Source organism: Mesoplodon mirus (assembly GCF_964341445.2).
Source record: "Mesoplodon mirus genome assembly, chromosome: 10".
Taxonomy (NCBI): domain Eukaryota; kingdom Metazoa; phylum Chordata; class Mammalia; order Artiodactyla; family Ziphiidae; genus Mesoplodon; species Mesoplodon mirus.
Window position 1 is genome coordinate 18193664 of NC_138986.1, and position 19826 is coordinate 18213489.

Here is a 19826-nt window from a genome sequence, read left to right on the forward strand (position 1 = left end):
ACTGTAGTTTGCTGACTCCTGATGTAATCTTGCAACCATCAAATTGAACTAGGTATTTAGGTCACTTCCACCTGTCTGGTTCACAAAAGTATCATGGAATTCTTTATCAAATACCCAATTAACTTCAGGAAATACTTTGTCAACAGGCTGCCATGAACTATCAATGTAGCTACCAGATGCTGATTTTGGAACAACTTACTTTTAGTGAATTCCTGTTGACTTCTACTATTATCTCTATTTTCAATATGCATGTGAGGCATCAACTACTTAGCAAATCATTCTAGAATTCTGACTGACTTGTAAATCAAATTCACTGATTTGTAAAATATTTGACCTTCATCAATTGGGGGTACCATTTACAAATTTTCTTTACAAATTCTCTTGATATCTTTCCATTATTGCTTGGTTTGCCTTATTTGCATAATGTGGCATACACTTTAATTTCTCTTTATTATTTTTCATAATTTCCAGAGAGAAAAATCATTCTTAACGGAGAGTTGAGAAACAAAGTGATTTAGTTCTATACTCTATTTTTCAACTATCATTGCAAATCATCCTTAAAGTGGTGTCCTCATCCTTCCTTAACTATATTTTCACTGTAACCAAACATTTTGCTATATTTCTCATTTTGGGGAATTCAGCCTTAATTCAACACAGTACTTACTGATCTATGCAACATTTTTATCCATCCTTGACTGTATCCCTTATTTCTTATATAGTCTCTTTCATTTCTTATAAGAAACACAAAGACAGAAATTTCAACTAGTACTACTGGGCTATTTCCCTTTTACTGTCTTATCGAAAATATTGACGACTTGACTAACTGCAATTGTAGAGCCCAAAACTTCATTTTTAGAGCCTCCTCTCTATAACTTTTGAAAATATCTTTCCTAAAGTCTAGATACAGCTTTGTGCATCTAATTTCCTTCTTTATTAAATTCTATATTTATCTATTTCCAAGCTTAAGTAAGCACTTTTTCTCATGTGTCTATTACTTTCACATCATTAATTAGATATTATATTCTGAATAGAAATTTCCTTTTTGTGCCCTTCACTGAGTGAAAAAGTGGCCAGCAAACCAAGACATATATTATCACATTTCACTTTTAACAGAATTAAGACTATCAACAGATATATACATATAGGTAGTTGAAATACTATATCACTACCTGTCCCTGTGACAGTTTCATAATTTTTATTATGAAAATACTGTAGATATTTTATACAGCTATAAAATATTTAAACTTAAACAGTAACATTTTATCTTATAAAATAATTTGAGTGCCATCTTATTCTTTAAGAAAATATATTAGCACCTATTAGTAGAAAAAAAAAATCTCTCCATTCATTCTGATCTATTACAAAAGACAGAAGGACAATTTCATGGTACTTGGGCTACACTTCAAGAACATATTATAAAATATACACTTCAGCAAAAATATTTTTGTACCAATGCAATTAAAGAATTTTAGTACCAATTATTCTACATTTGATTTTATTTGAAATATAAATAATATATTTTAGAAGGCACAAATATTCTTAAAATGTTAAAGTATGTTTTAAAATAATGTTCTTTTAATTTTTATTTAAAACAATCCTAAATATTGTTCAAGTGAGCATAACAACAATAAGTAAATATCTTAAACTGATGAAAACTCAAGTAGTTCTCTTGTGCCTAAATATGTAACTCTTCAATACAAAATGAAGCAAATAATAAAATGAATAATATTGTAAGGTTTACTACAGAATAAAGTAGCATGCAATGGAATTCAAGAAAAAAAATTGAAAATTACACAGTAGAACTGGTTTCTATCCTTGGATGAATTTAGGTATTTAATTTCTAGTAATTTTATGTACACTATGATGAGGTACCGACAAGAAAAGAAATTAATTAATTTCAGGAGTAATAAAACTTCTACTACTTCTCTGTCAAGACAATGTTTAACTTTCTGACACTAAATGTTAGTTCCTTTGCTTTATAAAGAAACTGGATTGTGACACAAACATTTCAATAGCTGTTTTCATATACATATTATGAGAGGAATTTAAATAGTGAGTATACTACTTTCGATATAGGATGCTTTAATAGGCTCTTTTAAAAATAAATGAGAAAAATAATTTTACAGACAAAATACACTGTCATGACTTTACAGACATGGAATAAATAACTTACTTAAAAAGGAAGAACGGAGTTGTTTCACAGATTCAGAATATAAGCTAGAAACGCCACACATGCAAGAAGTCACAATCAGCATACCTTAGTGAAGCAACGAAAAGCAGAAGGAAAAAAAAAGGAGACAAAGATACTAGAATGGTATGGTTGGGACAACAATTTCTGCTGAAGATAACACATGACAAAATGATCACACAAACAAAAACAGAAAAAAATATTCAACTATCACCAAAATGATAGTAAGGTCTACATCCCATCACCTTTTTCTTTTCTTCTCTCATGAATTATGAGAAGTATTTAGTATCAGCTAATAATGTACTGGAAGCAACTGAGAAATGAATCTCAGAAAGAATTTTAATTCAGAGAGATTGAGTTAGGAAGTATAGATCAGAGCTTCCCAATGGCACTCTGCAAATGGGTTAGGTTAAGTCTGCCCCAGATGTAGTTTCCCTCAATCCCTGGTCCATTTGGGCAGGTCCTGGGGAGTCTGGAGCCCAGAGGCCATTTACTGCTAGAGGCCTCATTAATATATCCCTATACACCAGAGATCCAATGCCATTTTCTGTGTGTGCCATGAAGTTTGGGAAAAAAAAGGTGAGGAGTACTATTATAAACAGCTAACTATACATGTGTTCCATGAGGAATAAGTATTAAAACATTTAAAATAAGACTAATTACCTAGCAAACACAAAAGAATGCTATGGAGAGAATTCTTAATGGATCTGGGCTTGCACTGAATCAAAGCTATCAGAGAACGCTGTATTTCATAGAGTTCAAATTCACTTTTGCATCTACATTTTTTTTTCACATGGGAAATGATTCCTTTGAATTAAATAGTCAAAACAATAAACTTGGTCTCACAATACTAAACAATAAAAGGGACAGAGCTGTGAAATTAACTTTTGTTCTGTAATAATGGGATGAATTTTCCTGTCATTATAATTTAGCTAAAGAAGTCTGAAACAGTGCTTCTTTCCCAATGTTAAATAAAATCCTAGAATATTAAAAACAAAAGCATAAACTAATAACAACACAAAACAAAAAAGAAGGCTGATACGGTTTATACAAACAGATGAAATCAGACAAGCTATCTACCTAATGGAAGTACTTATATTCACAGAAGTAACTCAGAATTTATGGAAATCCTAAAGCTCAGGATTTTTTTCTTCTTACCTCCTGAAGGTTGTCGAGATTTACGAGGAGATCGCGGTTCTCTCCGATAAGGATCACTGGAGCCGCATAATTCAATAGTGCCCAGGTTGAGGAGTACTGCTTTCTGGAGGTAGTCAACCATTGCAATGCCACTACAATTGCCAAAAACTACCCTAGGAATAGGGAAAGAGCAAATATTTTAGCACAAATAAACAGCTACAAGAAAACATATTGCAGTCTACAGGGCTAAAAAATCATGATGGGTCTTTAAGAAAATTCCTTTTGAAACAAAACACTATTACAGCCATGCAAATGCAGGTTACATATGCCTTCTGATGGAACTGTGCTGTGCAGATCTTCTGTAGATATTAATGATTACAAATTAATAAAGAAAAAATTTGGCATAGGAGTTGAAACTTAACCAGGGACATAAATCTCCACACTAGGCAATATGACATCTATTTTTCTGACTTAGGGGTATTTTGAACGCCTCAGGGGAAGACATTCCCTTCCACTAGGGAAGTAGGGGATTACACCTTTGGAAAAGTTTTGGTAATCCCTATAGTCAAGAATAAAAAGTAGAAAGCATAAATCTTGGAGGCCTCCCTTTGGACTATTCCAAATACCTTCTCAATTATGAGTCGGGAAGTACAAACTAACTATGAATAAAGCAACTATGAATAAAGGAATTTTATTCTTTTAAGATCCCTTAAGCCAGGAATCGAAAGCTAAAATATATAGAGGGGCTATATAAGTAAGTAAAACAGGCCAACTAAGGACTGTGGTGAACTGGAGAGTGGACAACCCATCTAAAGAGGGGAAGCTTCAACTCAGTTCCTGCTGACTACTGCCGACCAGAAATGGAGACATGGGCCAGATAATCAAATTTTTCAATTAAAGCTCTAAAAATGGATTTTCACATTAAATAGTCTTGGCAACTAGTTCAAATTTAAAAAATACAAAAAAAAAAAGGCTAAACAAAATACAACTGTGAGCCCAATGGGGACTGTGATCAACTGATTTTCAACTTCCTTTGAAACTTTCTATTGGTTCCTTTTCTTATTCCCTGTTTGTTTCTCTTATGGCTGTGGGCAGTAAAATATTAAAAAGGGGAACGTTTGTGTTCTTACATGGTGGTGTCCAAATAAAAGACATTAGAAAATACTATCTCAGACTATAGAGAGTCTTAGTTGGGTGCACAACTGCAAGAGATAGAGTAGGTGGTAGTAGCTATAAGGAGGAAGAAGAAAGATGAATGAGTCCCTAGGGCTAGAATCAAGGAAGGTGACAGCGACCTACACATAATAAATAGCTCTGGACTGAACAGTTAGCATGTGGCTTCTCTTATACCACAATGTTGATTTTTACTATTTACAACAGCCAGGACATGGAAGCAACCTAAGTGTCCATCAACAGATGAATGGATAAAGAAGATGTGGCCCATATATACAATGGAATATTACTCAGCCATAAAAAGGAATGAAATTGAGTTATTTGGAGTGAGGTGAATGGACCTAGAGACTGTCATACAGAGTGAAGTAAGTCAGAAAGAGAAAGACAAATACTGTATACTAATACATATATATGGAATATAAAAAAAAAAAGAAAGAAAAAGAAAATGGTCAGAAGAACCTAGGGGCAAGACGGGAATAAAGATGCATACCTACTAGAGAATTGACTTGAGGATATGGGGAGGGGGAAGGGTAAGCTGGGACAAAGTGAGAGAGTGGCATGGACATATATACACTACCAAATGTAAAACAGATAGCTAGTGGGAAGCAGCCACATAGCACAGGGAGATCAGCTCAGTGCTTTGTGGCCACCTAGAGGGGTGGGATAGGGAGGGTGGGAGGGAGACGCGAGAGGGAGGAGAAATGGGGATATATGTATATGTTTAGCTGATTCACTTTGTTATACAACAGAAATTATACACTATTGTAAAGCATTTATACTCCAACAAAGATGTTAAAAAAAAAGACCCAACACAGCCAAAAATAAATAAATAAATAAATATATTTATTTATTAAAAAATAAACCAATCTATCCTATTATAATAAAAAGTATGTACTACTAACACTATATACTTGAAGGCATGAATTGATAAATAAAAATACACCTGTAGTATAGATGAATACTTTACTTAACTATTACTATGCCTTTACAATTTACACAAGTTAACTATGGAAGGAGAAAGAACAAATTATACAGCTATGGTTCAACATTTATAGAATCAATTTAGAACATAGTTTTCTGGGTTGATATTGTTAGACCTTCATTATACCAAACATTAACAAGGAAATTATTTCTCAGAGTACTTCCAGGAGAGGATAGATTCACTGGTCCATAAGATATTTAACTTTAAATCAGGAAGCAGTATAAGCATATCCAGAGTAAATTATTCAAAACAGAACTATGTTGCAAATACACACTGAGTTTGGTCTGAAATTAAAGTGATACAACATCTTTTTAAGTGATATAGTAAAGATCATCCATTCTGTTTTTAAAAATATAAAAATGCATGGAATACGATAAAGAGACCGAGAAACACAGAAATTATACTTACAATCCATAGGAAGAATTAACTGCCAGACTGGTTATTTGTTGCGGTGGTTCTCCACTCACCCATACCAACTGAATAACTAATTCTGTCTGATAACCTGGAGACTGTTTAAGTGGAGAATTTTTAACTCTGTAAGAAAGGAAAACATGTTACCTGTTAACCTATCTTCAATTATCTTATTAGCCTATGTAATTATAAAGTCATGCATAAATAACTATATAAAAAATAACTTTATATATAAAATTGTAAAATATAAAAAATGTAAAAATCAGAATCCTGTCCTCTAGAATCAATTAGTCTAATTGGAGATGAAACACCTAGATAAATCACAAAAATAAGAAATTATATATAAGTTCCACATATAAACTGGGGAGGGAGGGGAGAAGGGAAGGTGGAGAAGGGGAGAAGTGGGTAGAGAGGGATGAAAGAAGAACAGGGAAGGATGGGGAGAAGAATGAAGAGAAGAAGCCACTTAGGTATTAAGAGGAAAAAAATCAAGTTAGAGAAAAAAATCCAAGTTAGAAAAGTAGGCTTAAAACTTGAAAAAGGTATGGTATAACTAAATGAAAACTGGCCCAAAACATAAGGAGTTAAGGAAAAAGTATAAGAAATGTGAGCAATTTATTTTTGCTTGTATAACCACTTTTACTATTAAAAAATTTTTTTTTGACTTTGAGTTGGTAGTAGTTTTTTTTTTTTTTTTTTTTTTTTTTTTTTTTTTTTTGCGGTACACGGGCCTCTCACTGCTGTGGCCTCTCCCGTTGCGGAGCACAGGCTCTGGACATGCAGGCTCCACGGCATGTGGGATCTTCCCGGACTGGGGCATGAACCCGTGTCCCCTGCATCAGCAGGCGGACTCTCAACCACTGCGCCACCAGGGAAGCCCGAGTTGGTAGTAGTTTTGATTGCAGAATCTTCCCCTAATAACTGCTGCATAGTGTTTAAAATATTGCTTTTGCAAAAAATATGCCAACAAGATAAAGAAGTAGGAAAACCCATAGTCAAAAATTAACAAGTGTCTAAGTTTGGTCACAGTGGAAGGTGTGTGTAGTAACAGTAAAAAAAAAAAATCACTATAGTGAAACAGGCCAGGGCCAGACTTTACAGGGTCTTTAAGGTCCAGCTGCAAAGGTTTGATGTTGGTAGAAAGAACTCAGGGCTTTCAAAAAAGCTAGAGTTTGAGTCGTGGTTCTGCCCCTTACTAGTCGTCTTCCTGTCTAGAAGTGGGAATAATATTACCTAATCACAGCATGACAGCACTGTGAATGCCTATGAAAGAGTTCTGTCAATGGTCAGGTTATATAAAAGTAATATATTTTCATTATTAAAGAATTAAAAGTGGGCTTCCCTGGTGGCGCAGTGGTTGAGAGTCCGCCTGCTGATGCAGGGGACACAGGTTCGTGCCCTGGTCCGGGAAGATCCCACATGCCGCGGAGCGGCTGGGCCCGTGAGCCATGGCCGCTGAGCCTGCGCGTCCGGAGCCTGTGCTCCGCAACGGGAGAGGCCTCAACAGTGAGAGGCCCGCGTACCGCAAAAAAAAAAAAAAAAAAAAAAAAAAGAATTAAAAGCCAGTGAAGATTTATAAGAAATATTTTGGAAAGATTAACTGTAGAGGCATGCAAGACGAAGTACAATGAGACCCATGCGGAAGTTCCTGTGATCCTTGTGATGTGAAATAATAAGGTAGATTTCAAACACATGAAGTAAGTTCTCAAAAGGGCTCGTAAATTCCATTAAGGTAGACACCTTGCAGTTACTTTTAATACTCCGGCAGAGGCAGTACTCAATATTTACTGAATGAATGAATGAGCTGGAGGCTGATTAGAGACAGAGGAGGGGAGAAAAAGAAGACAGTGATTCTAAGTTCCAAATAAAAAAAAAAAGAAAGAAAAAAGATGTCAAGATGAAGAGCTAGTTTTAGAGGAAGATGTGGTTAACTTTGAGGTGATGGTAGGATCTTCAAGTGAACTATTCAGCAAACAGTTATACTCACTTGTACTGAGTGAGTTCATACAAAACTTATACTGGTTAAATTTGTTATAAGCATGTTAGAGGGAGTGAAGGGGGGGTTTATAAATGTGAGACTTTCTAAGGAATAAAGTTACTTAGATATGATACCTTGTCATACTTGCAAACTTCAAGTGATTTTGGAAGATAAAATTTTTTTAAAATGTGAGCCATTTATTTGTGACTACTTTTACTATTAAAAAAAATCTACTTTTACTTTAAAGTGAGACATTTTTGATTGCATAGACTCTCTCCAGTAATTGTTCTTGCAAAACATATATAAAGCCTGGTTACTCCAACAATTCTTGGGGCTTGTGCTCTGGAGTGAGTGTATAAAGGAAGGATGGCAGCAAGTCTATTCGATGTTCAATCTCCTGACACTAAACTCAGAGAACCCTTTGGATCATTTACTTGGTGCTTTTAGTACAGAACACCATGACACCAGACTTTTTGCTGTCCTACTTGCTAGACTCACTCTAGGTAAGACAAGGGTCAGGATGTTGTCCAAATTTCAGAGTAAACGTGAATCACCGAGGGTACCCCTAAAACAAACTGAGTTGCGGTCACATCTGCCTGTGCAAAGTCTTCAAGTTAATACACTCAGAACAGTACACTGGCTGATGCAGAAGTTCTGATTTCCCTCAGGGAAACACCCACTGCTTGGCTACAGCCATCCCTCTTGAAAGACAAAAATAAAGACTGAGTAGCATTTCACCTCCACCAGAGACAGCCTCTGTTGACATAAGCACAGCCTATAGAGTCTGAGTGTGCTATTTTCTCTCTGTATGAATTAGATAAGGTTCAAGGAAGTGTCTACCCTCCCTCTGGCATATTTAATGTGCACATTAGATTAGATTCTCAAGCGCAGGAACAGGCATTCAGAGATAATTTTAGAAGTGCATGTACAGGCACATTTAAGATGTAAGTGATGAAGACACACAGAAGTCATGGAATTCTTATTTTACTTAGTATGAAGGAACAAAAAATTTCTTAAGCAAAAATAAGTCAAACTTGCTGAAAAATCCCCACTTGGTAAAAAAATTAGAAACCGAATCAAGAAATGAAGAAATATGTTAGATTTAAAAAATACAAAATGGGGGCTGGGTGGGCGTTAGGTTTAATGTCTATAATGGTTATATGCAAGTTACCATTTTAATGTTTTTAATATATACAAATTAATTTGTTTACTTTTTAAAGATAAAGGGTTGAACTTTCATAAAAAGCTCTGTAATTTGTACAAATGTATTTTAAATGTCAAAATAACGTCTGGAGGCTTTGCAGTTTCAAAATAATTTGTAGGTTTGGACTAATACCCTGCAAAAGCACAACTAAAATACTTAAATAAAACCAACATTTTATTGGTAAAAGAAGTAAATTGAATAGCTGTTTTTAAAATGTTTCTTCAGAAAAACAATTACGTACAGGGAGGGATGGAGTGGGAGGCTGAGGTTAGCAGATGTAAGCTCTTCTATATAGAATGGATAAACAACAGGGTCCTACTGTATAGTACAGGGAACTATATTCAATATCCTATGATAAACCATAATGGAAAAACATATTTAAAAAAGAATACATATATATGTATGTATAACTGAATCATTTTGCCATACAGCAGAAATTAACACAACATTGTAAATCAACTAGACTTCAATAGGAACAAAAAAACAAAACTCCCCAACCCAATTATGTACAAAAACATTTTGTATAAAAACAAACAAAAAACATCTAAGTATTAGTTATTTTCACATCCATTTAGCTATATTTCTGACTTTTAAAAATTGGCTTTTGAGATTGTGGACTAAAACAATGTGAAGTTAATAAATAACTGCATTAACCTGAAAACTATTAAAATGGTTAAAAAAAAGAAATATAACTCAAATTGCCTATGATTTTAAAAAGTCACTAGTGAATGTGTGGATTTTAGACAAAAATCTCAAACTTGTTACCAGAAATACGTTACCAAAATAAACCTCAAAGACAAATTGTACTTTATATGCTTATAAAAATTAAATTGACAAAAAGCAGGAGAAATACACATTAAAATCAGAAGAAATGGCATTAACGAAAATTTCACAAATTTAAGTTTAAAGTAAAGTAGTACAGAGTAAGTAACAAAAGGGAAAGATGTAGAATTCTTTTATTACCAAGTCTCATTCTATCTAAACATATGCCGGATTGTAGCAGAAAGGAGGTGTGTGTATATATACCTGAGAGAGAAAGGAAGGGGAAAGGGGAGGGGGGAGAGAGGGAGGAGAAACTTGAGACCTTTCTGAGAATGTACTGATAGGTGCTTAACCTCAATGCTTATATTCGTTAGGTCAGATCAGTCTCTCATCCTTGGCGTTACTGACATTCTGAACCGGGTCATTCTTTGTCGGGGGGCACTGTCTTGCGCACCGTAGGATGTTTTGCATCATCCCTGGCCTCTACACACTAGATGCCAGTAGCACCCCTTCTTCTCGTTGTGACAAATAATATCTGCAGACATTGCCAAGCATACTCTGAGGGGCAAAGTCATCCCCGTTTGAGAACCACTGGCACAGAACACACAACCTCAAATTCATGTAAACATATAAAGCAGATTTTAAAAAACCAAACTCTACTTTTCTATAGATTTATATTGCAAGTGATTGTCACATAAACCAATCTGCCTTATCTCTGGGGTGAATGCAGTTTTGATTACATGGATATTCTCCACAGGAACTGCTGAACCATTCACCAATAAAAGATTCTAGCAGATCTAAAGCCAAAACAGTATAAAGCCCGGTTCTGTTAACAAATGCAAACTGTCTTTCTTGCCACCGGCCTCAGCTTGAACCTACTACAGCCTGGTTTCTGTCCCCCTCTTGTACTGAATCTGACGTTTTCCATGACCAGTTTTCAGTCACTGCCCTAACCAACTTCTCTGTAAATCTAATACTTTTAATAAGTCTTCATGAACTCCTTCAATGATTTTAACTCTTTCCTCTTTTCTTTCTGTGCCATATTTAAGGCAAGTATGCTTAACAAAATTTAACCACTCAATAATATAAATTGGACAGAAAAAAAGGAAAAATAAACTTTGTCCAATTTATTCCTGTAAAAAAGCAAAATGTATTCAAATCTGGATTTCCACAATAAAGGCATTTAAATAATGATACTGAGATGCTAGAGAAGATTCAGAAAAAGACAAGAAAATGATTACCCAACAACTGAATCTCTAAAGACTGAAAAAACAGAATTTTCAGAGTGGAAGAAAGCAGCCTAAATATACATTTGATCCACATATAAATCCAGACTAAAAAACAATGAAGGATTTAGAAGACGAAGCTTTATATAGAGGAAAGATTCATGCTCATCTACCAGTATGTTTAGAGATCAAATCTTCGTACTTTAAGGATAAAATCATGGAATGCAATCATATTTCTCTTGGTGTTACAGAAAAAAAGAGTTGAATTAACCGCGGCGAAATACAAAAAGAGATGTGGTTATGTCAATTTACTCCATCACAGGAAGATTTTACTTCACTTTACGAATGCTTACAATTTATCTAAATTAAAAGATAACTTCCAAAACACCCGTATTTTTAGATAACTTACTTCAAACAAGGGACATTATCACGAAGCCCATCAGATGAACTGCTACTGGTAGAAGGATGAGACTGAGGAGGAACGGGCTGAGGATTGGCACTCCCAACTGGCGTTGGCAAAGGTGGTGCCTGTTCACCCTCTGGAGATTCCACATCACTTATCTCATATAACAGTCGAACTTCAAGCATCTGTTGTAAAAGTAAAAAGTTTAGCCTCTCCTAATAATTACTGTTCATTTTATAACAGTTTATACATACACACACGTACACTACAGTGGAAAGAACACTTTTAAAGGAATAACTTAGTAAGCTTTCTAAAGGTAAGGATTTAGCAAAGGAAAAAAGGTTCCTGACTCAGCTTTTTAAAAATGATCGTGTGAATGTGTGCAAGTACATGCACACATGCATTATGATTTTAGAATTTATGGCACTCATGTTAATACTAAATTAGAGTATGCTCATACTTATATTAGCTTTCCTTAAATGAAACAGAATATATTTAAAGATTTAAATGTTCAGTAAGAAGATATACAAAGAAATATGACTTTTTGTCACAGAAGACAGATGGCAATGTAAATACTGAGGTGTTTTAAAACTGACTGCAAAGAACCTCCTAAATAATTCTAAAACTTTAAGATGTCAGACATCTGACATTGAAACTAATTAAGAGACTACTACCGGAATGACTTCTGTAATCACTTCTTGTTTGCTGAATCTATAAATAATGACATGAGCTGAAACTCCAGCTATGCACAACATTCGACTTTCTGGACACCAGGAGATGATCTGAATGGCATACGGATCTTCATCTACAATGTCTGTGTTTGGCTTGTCATCTTTATTTCTTGACTTTTCAAATACTTTAGACGTCTTTAATTTATATAATACTTGTAGATTTACTAAAAAAAAGATAAAATATGATTTCTTAATATAAGAAGAACAAATATCAGGTAATATTTAATCAGTCATACCATGTAAGGAAAATAAACTATATTTTTTGAACCACAGTTTTATTCCTAGATCTACATTTCTCTACTATTCTTTTACATAATGCATTCACTGTACTCACTGACCAAAAAAGCTGTACTCATTGTATTCATTAAAAAGAAAAAAAAATCACCATTATGATGAATTTAAATTATCTGAAAAAAAGGGTAACAAAAAGATTTTGTAAAAAAAATTGCATAAATATAATAAAAATAATAAGGCACATATTTTGCTTTGCAGATTTATTTTCTACATATTTTCTCTCTGAAAGGTACCAATATTATCTAACACTTCTATATGGTGAAACATAATATACCCTCAGTTAACTGGATTCTAATTGCAAACATTATTCATTCAAAGCATTCTTTCCTTTATTGCTAATGTAGCGAACATATATATTTTGCAAAGACAACACAAATTTTTGTGACATAAGTTTAGAATCAGGCACTAAAATTATTCAGCAGATTTCTGTTGATTTGAAACATATTCCCACTTTTCCTATCTCTGAGTTAGGAAGAGAAGGTTTGAAGAAATACTGAAGAAAGGACTTGGGTATTTCTGCTGAAAATTATTCTTGACTTACTAATTAACATCCTTAAAATGTCTTTATCTATTATAAATTCTAAACTCATATATTCGATAAATCAGGTATTAAATTTATAGTCTCTGAATTTCAAATTAAGTGTTGGTTAGGCAATCATTACAAAACAGGCTATATAAAAGCAATGATTGTAGGGCATGTAACAAACACGATTCAGAATACTTACTCGCAGAAGCATCCCAGAACTTAACTGATCCGTCAGCGTGCCTGTGAAAAGCAAATGAGTTAAGTATGTGTTGAAGAAAAAAAAATTACATTATTTCTCTCTTTGAAGTTAAATATATTGTTACTTAAAAAGATAGTCACCAAAATGAGAAAAAAGGTAAAATTTAGGGTAAACTGGCAGGTTCTATACAATAACTTATTTCTTATTATGTTACTGCAAGCACTACCTGCCCAATTAATTTTCATGTAGTCTTAATCATATTTAGTTATTATTGATTCATTAGGTGAAAATGGACTTTTACTTACCCTGTAATAATTATTTCTGAGTAGCTTTGAGCACCCAAGCCCCAATTGCCTCCATTAATGGGCCATTCCTATAAGAAAAGATTATTGTATAAAGCAATTTCCAAGGATACTATATATCTTCATAATACATCTATGACAAGAGTAAACAACATATTTCATATTCAAAAAGGATTTTAATTTCTCTAGAAAAGGTATCATTATCAACCACTCCAAGGTGATAAATATAAAATGCTGAAATGTAACAGTAATTACTAAAACTCATGTTCAGTACCTTTTTGCTGTAACCTTGACGTTTCTGTCTAGCTCCAACAGAATAAAGTGCAGGAATAAGGTCCACAGGACAATCAGCAAAATATTCGCAACATGTAACAGGGGATTCATGTATACTCAAAGGGTAGGGATTTTCAAATATAGGATATCTTTAACAACAGGAAAAGAAAAATATTAACTTAATGAATTATTACCTATGATTAATACAACAATGAAAACTTAAAAAATATTTAAACTTATTTAATAATAAGTTATCCTTTGTTCCACATGGTCTTGTTATTTTCAAGAAGAAAAAAAAATTCATTATTACAGGTAGCATACACTGAGTTGATGTGAATTTAGGAATGCCTTAAAGTAAGGTAAATAATACTGTTCACTTATACTTCAGGGTTTCCCTATCTCAGTACTATTCCCATTTTGGATCAGATAATTTATTATGGGGACTGTCCCGAGCATTGTGGATGTTTAGCAGAATCCCTGTCCTCTACCACTAGATGCCAGTAGCACCCCTCCCCACAACAGAAGATGTCTACACAGACATTGCCAAATATCTCTTGGGGGGCAAAATTGCCCCCAGTTGAGAAACACTGAAATATTGAATGGGTAAACTCATTTAAAACCATATTTAATGATTATCTCTCAGGAAATATAAATAAGTAATACAATGTTCTTCCATACAAAAAATTTATAAGTAAACATACTATCATGTACGAACAAGCAGAATATGGGAAATACCACAAAAAGTTGCAAAGGAGCTATGGTGAGAATTTATAGATCAGATATCATATATCTGGTTAAGAGAGAATAAGAAAAGCTTGAAGAGGCTGCCTTTGAAAGTTATGTGGATTTTTGATGGCAGTGAAGCAAGTGGAATGTTTCAGCTGTTGGGAGCTACATAAGAAAAGACATGGAAGTGTGGTGTTTGTTTAATACACCATTCAGTTTTTCTAGCGAACAGGCACCAGGTTGGAAATGTACCCTTAATTCCTTCAGTGTAGAGTAGCAGGCTGATAAACTGTTTTTACACAAAAAACCAATAGAGAATTATAGTGGTTTAAAGAAAAGAGTAACAAGATTGGGGTTGCATGTAAAATTACCTGACAATGTTCATGACACACGGCAACAGGAGTGAATATGGGTGGAGAGACTACAAGAGTTTATCTGGAGGAAAGCTGTGATGGGGATGAATTTTGGACATATCTGATTTTGTGTGCCCCCAGAGTATCCAAGTATTGAGTTGAATCATATGAAATTTCAGAAATTCAACAAATTTTGACTTAAACAAGAAATTTCTATGAGTAACATAACAGAGACATTTGGCAGGTAATGAGAAATGTTTATCTGTAGTTCTAAACAGAGGTCTAGGTTATGGATATAAATGTAGCATTTTCAAAGAAATGAAACAGCCAATCCTATGCTAAAAAGACTCTTTTTTTCACCACACACTAAAGTAATTGCTCACCAAATTTTATTTCTTACCCATTTTGTGCAAGGTCTATAAGTACTAAATCCTTTTCTAGTAGAACAACCACAGCATATGGTTCTTGAAAATCTGGAATAGGAAAACAATGCATGAACAATAGTTTTAAATATGCGAGAGGACAGCAAATGAGATAACAAACATTTCTTGCTTAGTTTTTATTTTATTTTGTTCCATTCTCTCAAGTATTTAACATTCTGATATTATACTTCATACAATGCAAGGCCAGTATGCTTTAAATGAGATAAATCTATACAACACCCCATAAAAAATTATTTATTCTGTAAAGATGAATTAGACAAGAAGCTCACAGTACCTTCCATGGTATTGCAAAGTCCAAGGCAGGACATGAACAACAAACCCCAAATTTAAATCTTAATACCCATAAGAACAACTCATACTGGATCTCATAGGAACCCACTAGAGTACTACTATAATATTATAATCTCTTTTTTTGGGTATTTTCTATGTGCATGTTAACTATAAAATGCATTACATATTTATACCTCAATTAGCTTCAAATAAAGTAAAAAAAGATCCAGCTAAATTCCTCTTGAAATAATAACATGCCAGTTGTAATGGTTAATTTCATGTGTTAACTTGTCTTTACTATGGTGCCCAGCTGTCTGGTCAAACACCAGTCTAGATGTTGCTGTGAAGGTATTTTTTAGATGTGACTAACATTTAAATTAGTAGATTCTGAGTAAAGCAGATTATCCTAGATAATGTGGGTGGGTCTCATCCAATCAGTTGAAGGCCTGAAGAGCAAAGACAGGAGGTATTCTGAAAAATGCAATTTGCCTCAAGATGGCAACTCAGAAACGTGCTTGAGTTTCCAGCCTTCAGAATTCAGACTCAAGACTGCAAATCAAACTCTTTCCTGAATTTTCATTCTGCAGTAAGTTTTCACAATTCCTTTAAAATAAATTCATATTCTTGCTCTCTTTTTCTCTCTAAAATCTCCTATTGGTTCTGATTTTTGGAGAACTGTAACTAATACACTAGTAATTTAGAGGATTTTTAAATGTTTCTTAATGTGGACAGTTTTGTTTATTCTTCAAAGGCACTTACTACTAATATGTAATATTAAACAGATACAGTTTAAAAACAAAATTTACTTCTCAAATAAAATTTACAAAGTTATGAAGGCAGCATCTCTCCCATGGAAGAACTGGCACAATAGGATAAGGAAACTACTTAGATAACATATAGGTCTTTGTTCTGAATAACATATCTATAGAGAATGAACTTTAAAGACACAAAGCTTACCATTTGGGTATGGTGTTTCACACAGCGTCAGGAAATCAACAATTGAATAGTCCATTTCTAGCACTGCAGTACTTTTTCCATGCATAACTGTTAAGCAAGGTCTTCTTCCTACAGTATCGTATGACAAACCTCCTGATAAAATAATAAAAGGTTCCCTAGAAATAAGATACGTAGATAGGATTACAAATAGCATAGTGGAGTCTATTTTCTTGCTGTATCATAAATTTTTTTTAGTGAAATAATAAAATCTTAAATTTTAACATTTTTATGCATCATTTAATTGAATACTCACATGTAGCTTTTTAAATTGCATTAGGTAAGACCCAGGTGAGTTCCTGAAAATTAACCTACAGTAAGAATGAACACTGACCACATTTGACTCTCATACCTCCCGTTTGGTCCCTAATTTTTTTCCCAATTTTTTTCACAGTTTTCAAAATATTCTCTCTGGGTTTCTCCTGATAAGTCTCTTAAAGGTACTGTCATCATTTCCAATCCTAATAACCAGACCTTCTCAACAGAAATTCTAAGAGAGAATGCTAATACCCTAAGGCATCCATTGTATGTAATGAATTAACTTCTCATTGATGCATCAACAATGTACTAGCTACAAATCACCCTTGAGAAAACTGGTCGCTCAAACCATTTTCTGTAGGGCTTAATTCTCTCCTTGGCTGGTATGCTCTCAAACTACAACTTCCATGCACATCTATCAGCTGCCTTTTTGCCACTTCCAATTAGCCCTATAACTCTTGTCTCCCTATTAGTCATTATTAAATTTAATGGTTTATCTAGATCTACTTTCAAATATATTTAAATATGCAAAAAAGAAAAAAACCTAAATAGCCTTTCCTATGTTTTGGTCTTTATTTCTTTATCTTTGACCTGCCTGTTCATGTTTTTTGTCCATGTTTTATTGGATTAGTAACTCTTTTCTAATTGGTTTGTAAGAGTTCTTTGCATTCTAAGGAAATTAGCTCTTGATCTGCCACATGTACCTTCCCATTTATTGGTGGGGAAGTTGTTTATGGTGCATTATATAGATGATTTAAAATGTTCCATGTATGATTTTCTTAAATCTCTTCATTTACAATTTTTTAGGTAGTTTCATAATGCTCACTCTAAGTCCAGTGTAGCGATCTCCCTCCTCTCATACTTAGTACAAGCAGTATTTAATAATATGTAATGGTTAAAAGTGCTAGTTCTGGAACTAAACTGTCTGTTTAAGTCTCAGCTCTGGCTTTACTTTCTGTATGACCTTGGATAAGGTGCTTAATCTCTCTATGCCTAGCTTCTGCATCTATAACATGGAGATAGAGTGATAAATATCTATTTTCAGACAATTATTGAATTAATTAATATCTGCAAAACACTGGGGCCAGTGCCTGGCACACAGACCACCCTTAGTAAGAATTATCTAGCATTATCATCATTATCATCAAATAATCATTATCACCCACTGAGCTAATTTATTTTGCTTACTGTTTTCCTCATGAAAATGTAACCTCCATGAGGGCAAGGGTTTTTGTCCACTTTGTTCACTGCTGTATCCAAAACAGTGCCTCGTTGGTAAATGAATGAATTAACAGAAATGTATGTTATGTTAACCGCTGTCTAGCTTACTAACGTTTAGATTTTTCAGCGCTAAACTGTTTTGGGTAATCTTAGTTTTTCAGCTAAGTGACATTAACCAGAGCTTAAAACTTTGTCCTGAATAGAACTATATACCCATACATTCATTGCTCTAATATCTTGGCTTACTGTGATTATTGACTGTGGTCAGGAAAGTATATTTAATTTTCCTCTACTTTTCATCACATATAGTGAATAAATAGAATATATCTCTTCTCGTCTGTATTTTGAAATATAACATACAACTGAATATAAAATACTAAGAAGAAGGGTGAAGAGTCTAACAACATATACTCTTATAGAGTGAGAGGACTGGGCCAGGTATTTTATATGTAGTATTTCAAGAATAGTCTGACAAGTTTGTTTTTACATATAGCCAACTTAAAAAAAAAGTATTATTAATGTAAGAACCATGAACAGGAAGATGCTGAGTTACACTACAGAATAAAATTTCCATGGAGATACCAAGTAGGTATTGCCGGGTAGGTGATCAGCTTATTGGACAAACTGTTAACATATTAAATAACAGCATGGTATTTAGGTAGGTTTGTCCTCAAAAGGCAACTATGTGCTTGTTCAGTGGCCTTGTAAATGGCCTGTATTTCTTTCCTAAATTTAGGAGAAAAAAAATACAGTGAAAAAAACATGGATAAAAATAAATGGTTAAATACCAAGGTAATATTCTTTTTCATAATAATAAAGGTTTCCATAATACAGCAATAAATGCATATATATATATATTTTTTCTTATTTTATGTGCTGTTTTTAAAAAATCTTATTTTATGTGCAGTTTGCCAGGCAGGAATCACCTGACTTACGAATCCCACAGGCTATGTATTTTTTTCATTGTAATGCCCCAAATCTTGAGGCGTAAATATTAATGAAATAGTTTACAAGAAAAAAACCAGTCTTAAATACAATGATAAAATAAAATTAAATATTTTAATCCTAGATGGTGAAAACTGTAAAAATTCAAAGGTTTTGTTGGCATTTGGAATTATATTAAAAGTTCTAGGGATCTAGATGATTTCTAGGTAATATGTGAATTAAGTTTTATTCCCTTACTTTAAGAGGAATTTAAGAAGAATTTCTTTAATGATGTTGTTGGGTGTTATACAAGACTCTAACTTTTGAAGCCATCTAGGTTAGGAAGGTGTTGGTTTGAACTTTTTATAATTTTGATTGTAATTTTTCAGAGACTAGACACTTTAGGAAAGCATATATGCTTCCTGATTCTGATCACCCTCCCTGGGCTGGCCTTGATAACAGCTTTGGATGAAGCTGTGTTTCCAGGTGAAACGTTCTTTATCTTTTCTACCCAAAAAGCCATTTGTATAACGAACTTGCTCAACTCAGTTCCATAATACTACCCATTTATTCACTCAAATAGTTTTTGAGCACCTGTACGCCTGAGAATAAAATGGTGCTCTCATGCCTAGTCTAGACAAACAGTAAACACATTGTGACAAGTATTGTGAAGAACATAAAACAAGGTTGAGTGATGTGCTGAATATAAGGGAGGGGCTGGAGGGGTTACTGTAAAATAGAGCAGTCAGGAAAGGCCCCTAAAGTAATGACAGATGAACTGGAAACAGAATGAAGAGGAGCCAGCCATTCAAAGATCTTGGGGTTGGGGGAGAAGGATATACATTCCAG

General features: G+C 33.9%; 1 protein-coding gene across 3 annotated transcripts in view; it reads right to left on the reverse strand.

Moving 5' to 3' along the window:
- The window catches only part of STXBP5 (syntaxin binding protein 5), a 164216-nt gene that overhangs the window by 58419 nt on the left and 85971 nt on the right, over positions 1–19826 (reverse strand). For all 3 annotated transcript variants that reach the window (XM_082633244.1, XM_082633243.1, XM_082633242.1), the window contains exons 10-18: positions 16539–16693; positions 15269–15341; positions 13791–13938; positions 13520–13587; positions 13215–13255; positions 12139–12359; positions 11471–11649; positions 5889–6014; positions 3347–3498 (exon numbers count right to left, since the gene is read on the reverse strand). In XM_082633244.1, the coding sequence (XP_082489370.1) occupies positions 3347–3498; positions 5889–6014; positions 11471–11649; positions 12139–12359; positions 13215–13255; positions 13520–13587; positions 13791–13938; positions 15269–15341; positions 16539–16693 (1163 nt within the window). The remainder of the gene's footprint in view (positions 1–3346; positions 3499–5888; positions 6015–11470; positions 11650–12138; positions 12360–13214; positions 13256–13519; positions 13588–13790; positions 13939–15268; positions 15342–16538; positions 16694–19826) is intronic.